Consider the following 7500-nt stretch of genomic DNA (forward strand, 5'->3'; position numbering starts at 1 on the left):
CCTGTAACAGTGAGGTAACGTGTTCCTGAGTAGCTGTTCTGACATCCTCTCTGTTGACTGACAGGATCTGGTCTCCTTGAAACAGCCGTCCGTCTCCATCAGCCACACCCCCTCCAATGATCTCAGACACAAACACACCGGTGTCGTTGCTAGGGGAAACATCAACATGTCATCACAATAACATTCATGACAGTTGAGAACCAGATGACAGTATAAAACCAGTAGATAGTTGAGAACCAGTTGACAGGTGAAACCAGTAGATAGTTGAGAACCAGACAACTGAAACCAGTAGATAGTTGAGAACCAGTTGACAGGTGAAACCAGTAGATAGTTGAGAACCAGTTGACAACTGAAACCAGTAGATAGTTGAGAACCAGTTGACAGGTGAAACCAGTAGAGAGTTGAGAACCAGTTGACAGTTCAAAACCAGTAGATAGTTGAGAATCAGATGACAGTTCAAAACCAGTAGATAGTTGAGAACCAGATGACAGGTGAAACCAGTAGATAGTTGAGAACCAGTTGACAGGTGAAACCAGTAGATAGTTGAGAACCAGTTGACAACTGAAACCAGTATATAGTTGAGAACCAGTTGACAACTGAAACCAGTAGATAGTTGAGAACCAGTTGACAGGTGAAACCAGTAGAGAGTTGAAAACCAGTTGACAGTTCAAAACCAGTAGATAGTTGAGAACCAGATGACAGTTCAAAACCAGTAGATAGTTGAGAACCAGATGACAGTTCAAAACCAGTAGATAGTTGAGAACCAGTTGACAGTTCAAAACCAGTATAGTTCAACACCAGTTACCTCTTCCCTACAGTGCTGAGCCCCAGGGTCTGTCCAGGTCGTAGTCTGAGCTCCAGCTGGAAGACATCCCACAGGTCCTCTTCCCCATACTCCTGCTGTTGTCTGAACACCGTGAGACGCACCCGCTGAGGGGTCAGCCTCAACACCCCTATAGCTTCCTCATGGGTGGCCTGGCCCAGGTCTATACCATTCACCTGGAGAAAGAGAGTGAGAGAGAGTGAGTGAGAGGTGGGGGGGGATGAGGGAAAGGAGGAGAGAGAAGAGAAGAGAGATGGAGGAAGAGGAGAGGGGGTGAGGGAAAGGAGGAGAGAGAGAGAGAGAGAGAGAGAGAGAGAGAGAGAGAGAGACAGCGAGAGATTGAATTGAATAGAGATGAGAGAGAGAGAGAGAGAGAGAGAGAGAGAGAGAGAGAGAGTGAGTGAGTGAGCAAGTGAGAGAGTGAGAATAGGAGGGACTGTGAGTGATTCAGCTGGTCCTAAATCCCTCCCCCTTGGCACTAAACCCCTCAATGTACCATGTCTGAAAGGTCTGGCTCGGTATCAGTGGTGTAGTGATTCTACCATACTGCTCACACCAGATGAGGAAACATTGAAGGGTTAGTTGTATACCTCTAGTACCCACTGTCTGATGTCTCTCACAGCTGCACCTCAATGTGTGTGTGTGTGTGTGTGTGTGTGTGTGTGTGTGTGTGTGTGTGTGTGTGTGTGTGTGTGTGTGTGTGTGTGTGTGTGTGTGGGTGGGTGGGTGTGTGTTTGTGTGTGTGTGTGTGTGTGTGGGTGTGGGTGTGTGTGTGTGTGTGGGTGGTGTGTGTGTGTCCGCGTGTGTGTGTACGTGTGTGTTTGTGTGTGTGTGTGTGTGTGTGTGTGTGTGTGTGTGTGTGTGTGTGTGTGTGTGTGTGTGTGTGTGTGTGTGTGTGTGTGTGTATGTCATAAGGTGAATGCACCAATTTGTAAGTCGCTCTGGATAAGAGCGTCTGCTAAATGACTTAAATGTAAATGTAAATGTGTAACCATACCTCTAGTAGCTGGTCTCCAGCCCACAGCCTCCCGTCTCTCTGAGCTGCTCCTCCATCATTAACCTCGTGGATTATTATCGCCCCCTGGTGGAGAAGATAGATCATTAACCTCGTGGATTATTATGGCCCCCTGGTGGAGAAGAGAGATCATTAACCTCATGGATTATTATGGTGGAGAAGAGAGAGATCATTAACCTCATGGATTATTATGGTGGAGAAGAGAGATCATTAACCTCATGGATTATTATGGTGGAGAAGAGAGAGATCATTAACCTCATGGATTATTATGGTGGAGAAGAGAGAGATCATTAACCTCATGGATTATTATGGTGGAGAAGAGAGATCATTAACCTCATGGATTATTATGGTGGAGAAGAGAGAGATCATTAACCTCATGGATTATTATGGTGGAGAAGAGAGATCATTAACCTCATGGATTATTATGGTGGAGAAGAGAGATCATTAACCTCATGGATTATTATGGTGGAGAAGAGAGAGATCATTAACCTCATGGATTATTATGGTGGAGAAGAGAGAGATCATTAACCTCATGGATTATTATGGTGGAGAAGAGAGATCATTAACCTCATGGATTATTATGGTGGAGAAGAGAGAGATCATTAACCTCATGGATTATTATGGTGGAGAAGAGAGAGATCATTAACCTCGTGGATTATTATGGTGGAGAAGAGAGAGATCATTAACCTCATGGATTATTATGGTGGAGAAGAGAGAGATCATTAACCTCATGGATTATTATGGTGGAGAAGAGAGATCATTAACCTCATGGATTATTATGGTGGAGAAGAGAGAGATCATTAACCTCATGGATTATTATGGTGGAGAAGAGAGATCATTAACCTCATGGATTATTTTGCCCCCTGGTGGAGAAGTGAGTAGATCATCAGACCAGTTGGATTATTATGGTGGAGAAGACAGTACATCATTAACCAGTTGGTATTATTATGGTGGAGAGGGTGTTCTACAGTACACATCAGACCAGTTATTATTTTACCCCAGAAGAGGGTGTTCTACAGTACATCATCAGACCATTATGGTGGATGTTACATCATCCCAGTAGAGGTGTTCTACAGTTAACCTCATGGTATTATTATGAGGGTGGAGAAGATCAGATCATTATGTTACCCCAGTAGGATTATTATGGTGGAGAAGAGTACATCATCAGACCAGTTGGTATGTTACCCCAGTAGAGGGTGGAGAACAGTACATCATCAGACCTTGGTATTATTATCAGGTGGAGAAGAGAGGTGTTCTAAGTACATCATCAGATTTGGTATGTTACCCCAGTAGAGGGTGTTCTAAGTACATCATCAGACCAGTTGGTATGTTACCCCAGTAGAGAGAGATGTTCTACAGTACATCATCAGACCAGTTGATATTTACCCCATGGATTATTATGGTGTTCTAGAGTACAGTACATCATCAGACCAGTTGGATTATTATAGAGGGTGTTCTAAGTACAGTACATCATCAGACCAGTTGGTATTATTACCCCAGAGAGGGTGTTCTACAGATCATCATCCTCATGGATTATTATGGTGGAGAGTAGACAGTACATCATTAACCCAGTTGGTTATTATGGTAGAGGGTGAGAGTACATCATCAGACCAGTTGGTATTACCCCAGTAGGGGTGTTCTAGAGTACATCATCAGACCAGTTGGTATTATTACCCCAGTAGAGAGAGATCATTAGTACATCATCAGACCAGTTGGTATTTACCCCAGTGAGTGGTGTTCTACAGATACATCATCAGACCAGTTGGTATTTTACCCCATGGTGAGAGAGAGAGATAATTAACTCATCAGATTATTATGGTGGATGTTACCCCAGTAGAGGGTGTTCTACAGTACATCATCAGACCAGTTGGTATGTTACCCCAGTAGAGGGTGTTCACCAGTGACATCATCAGACCAGTTGGTATTGTACCCCAGTAGAGGGTGTTCTACAGTACATCATCAGACCAGTTGGTATTTTACCCCAGTAGAGGGTGTTCTACAGTACATCATCAGACCAGTTGGTATTTTACCCCAGTAGAGGGTGTTCTACAGTACATCATCAGACCAGTTGGTATTTTACCCCAGTAGAGGGTGTTCTACAGTACATCATCAGACCAGTTGGTATGTTACCCCAGTAGAGGGTGTTCTACAGTACATCATCAGACCAGTTGGTATTTTACCCCAGTAGAGGGTGTTCTACAGTACATCATCAGACCAGTTGGTATTTTACCCCAGTAGAGGGTGTTCTACAGTACATCATCAGACCAGTTGGTATTTTACCCCAGTAGAGGGTGTTCTACAGTACATCATCATGATGAGGCCGAGTTATGTGTCCTTTACACACACTATCATGCTTTCTCTCTCTCTCTGTCTTTCTCTCTCCCTCCCTCTCCCTGTCTCTCTTACCAGTAGCGTGTCACACCCCCCCACGATGCTGAGTCCCAGGCCCAAGTGTCCTTTACAGATCTCTATGGTGCTGTCAACGCCGGGTATTATGGGACAGCACAGGAGGTCAGGGGTCAGAGCGGAGCCCGTTGGCCAATCAGATCGCCCGCTGGAGGAGGAGGAGGCGTTCCTGGCAGTGCCGACTGAGGAGTGGGGAGGAATGGGGGGATGGGAGGAAGAGACGTGGATGGAGGGATGGAGGGAGGAAGAGGAGAGAGAGATGGAGGGGTGGAGGGAGGAAGAGGAGAGAGAGATGGAGGGGTGGAGGGAGGAAGAGGAGGAGTCCCCACCCATGGGTCCTTGAGTCATCTGCGCCAGAGCCGATTTATTCCTGATCAAAACAATAACATCTCTGTTAGACATCACAGTCGCCATCTTGGAAATATAATCTAGTAATTGGTGGTCACAGTTGATTAATTGGTCACCGTATTGACAACGAATAAATCCAAAATAGTTACTATATTTCAAGCACAGTAAAATCATATGACTTCAACACCAGTCAAATGACTTTGATATGGTTTGATTTTATTTGATACAAACTCTTGTACACAAAACGTCAAAAAAAGGGGGCATCTCAACAGCGTGTCGTGTCCCATTTACTGTGTGGCGCGTGGTTCTATACTGTACCTGGTGAGGAGAATCTGGACTTTAGAAGGAGCCCTGTTGAGGATGGCTGTAGCGTTCTGGTGACTACGACCATACAGGATCTGACCGTTGATCTACAACCAGGACATAATACTACACATTACTACTATATCTGATGGTACTGTATGTTAGGGGACATAATATATAATACTATACATTACTACTATATCTGATGGTACTGTATGTTAGGGGACATAATATATAATACTATACATTACTACTATATCTGATGGTACTGTATGTTAGTGGACATAATATATAATACTATACATTACTACTATATCTGATGGTACTGTATGTTAGGGGACATAATATATAATACTATACATTACTACTATATCTGATGGTACTGTATGTTAGTGGACATAATATATAATACTATACATTACTACTATATCTGATGGTACTGTATGTTAGGGGACATAATATATAATACTATACATTACTACTATATCTGATGGTACTGTATGTTATATAATATAATATATACTATACATAATATATATATACTATACATTACATTACTATATCTGATGGTACTGTATGTTAGGGGACATAATATATAATACTATACATTACTACTATATCTGATGGTACTGTATGTTAGGGGACATAATATATAATACTATACATTACTACTATATCTGATGGTACTGTATGTTAGGGGACATAATAATATATAACTACTATATCTGATGGTACTGTATGTTAGGGACATTACTACTATATCTGATGGTACTGTATGTTAGGGGACATAATATATAATACTATACATTACTACTATATCTGATGGTACTGTATGTTAGGGGACATAATATATAATACTATACATTACTACTATATCTGATGGTACTGTATGTTAGGGACATAATATATAATACTATACATTACTACTATATCTGATGGTACTGTATGTTAGTGGACATAATATATAATACTATACATTACTACTATATCTGATGGTACTGTATGTTAGGGGACATAATATATAATACTATACATTACTACTATATCTGATGGTACTGTATGTTAGGGGACATAATATATAATACTATACATTACTACTATATCTGATGGTACTGTATGTTAGGGGACATAATATATAATACTATACATTACTACTATATCTGATGGTACTGTATGTTAGGGGACATAATATATAATACTATACATTACTATACATTAGGGGACATAATATATAATACTATATACTATATCTGATGGTACTGTATGTTAGGGGACATAACACAGCCATTACTACTATATCTGATGGTACTGTATGTTAGGGGACATAATATATAATACTATACATTACTACTATATCTGATGGTACTGTATGTTAGGGGACATAATATATAATACTATACATTACTACTATATCTGATGGTACTGTATGTTAGGGGCTGTGGTCCTCTACAACAGTGTTGAGGAATGGCTGTAGCGATCTGGTGACTATGACCATACAGGATCGACACATCGCGGAGTGCCTGGACACAGCCCTTAGCCGTGGTAGATTGGCCATATACCGCCAACCCCCTGAAGGTTTATTGCCATTATAAACATCCTAAATATATGGGTGGGGGGGTTGGTGGGATTTCATCATAGAGGTCGATAGAGGGTCCTTCTTTGTATCTGGCCATCATAGAGGTGGATAGAGGGTCCTTCTTTGTATCTGGCCATCATAGAGGTGGATAGAGGGTCCTTCTTTGTATCTGGCCATCATAGAGGTGGATAGAGGGTCCTTCTTTGTATCTGGCTATCATAGAGGTGGATAGAGGGTCCTTCTTTGTATTTGGCTATCATAGAGGTGGATAGAGGGTCCTTCTTTGTATCTGGCTATCATAGAGGTGGATAGAGGGACCTTCTTTGTATCTGGCTATCATAGAGGTGGATAGAGGGTCCTTCTTTGTATTTGGCTATCATAGAGGTGGATAGAGGGTCCTTCTTTGTATTTGGCTATCATAGAGGTGGATAGAGGGTCCTTCTTTGTATCTGACCATCATAGAGGTGGATAGAGGGTCCTTCTTTGTATCTGGACATCATAGAGGTGGATAGAGGGTCCTTCTTTGTATCTGGCTATCATAGAGGTGGATAGAGGGTCCTTATTTCTATCTTACCGACATAGAGGTGGATAGAGGGTCCTTCTTTGTATCTGGCTATCATAGAGGTGGATAGAGGGACCTTCTTTGTATCTAGCCATCATAGAGGTGGATAGAGGGTTCTTCTTTGTATCTGGCTATCATAGAGGTGGATAGAGGGTCCTTCTTTGTATCTGGACATCATAGAGGTGGATAGAGAGTCCTTCTTTGTATCTGACCATCATAGAGGTGGATAGAGGATCCTTCTTTGTATCTAGCCATCATAGAGGTGGATAGAGGGTTCTTCTTTGTATCTAGCCATCATAGAGGTGGATAGAGGATCCTTCTTTGTATCTGGCCATCATAGAGGTGGATAGAGGGTCCTTCTCTGTATATGGCCATCATAGAGGTGGATAGAGGGTCCTTATATGTATCTGGCCATCATAGAGGTGGATAGAGGGTCCTTCTTTGTATCTATCCATCATAGAGGTGGA

General features: G+C 42.1%; 1 protein-coding gene across 1 annotated transcript in view; it reads right to left on the minus strand.

The window, feature by feature from the left end:
* Positions 1–4: 4 nt before the first annotated feature.
* LOC127917913 (multiple PDZ domain protein-like) overlaps positions 5–7500 on the minus strand; it is a gene marked incomplete at its 3' end in the record, with an annotated part of 83268 nt that continues 75772 nt past the window's right edge. Inside the window, 5 exon segments of the mRNA XM_052501032.1 lie at positions 5–149; positions 806–999; positions 1821–1904; positions 4245–4614; positions 4911–5002. Of these exon segments, the coding sequence (XP_052356992.1) occupies positions 5–149; positions 806–999; positions 1821–1904; positions 4245–4614; positions 4911–5002 (885 nt within the window).

Source organism: Oncorhynchus keta, unplaced genomic scaffold, assembly GCF_023373465.1.
Source record: "Oncorhynchus keta strain PuntledgeMale-10-30-2019 unplaced genomic scaffold, Oket_V2 Un_contig_12389_pilon_pilon, whole genome shotgun sequence".
NCBI lineage: Eukaryota > Metazoa > Chordata > Actinopteri > Salmoniformes > Salmonidae > Oncorhynchus > Oncorhynchus keta.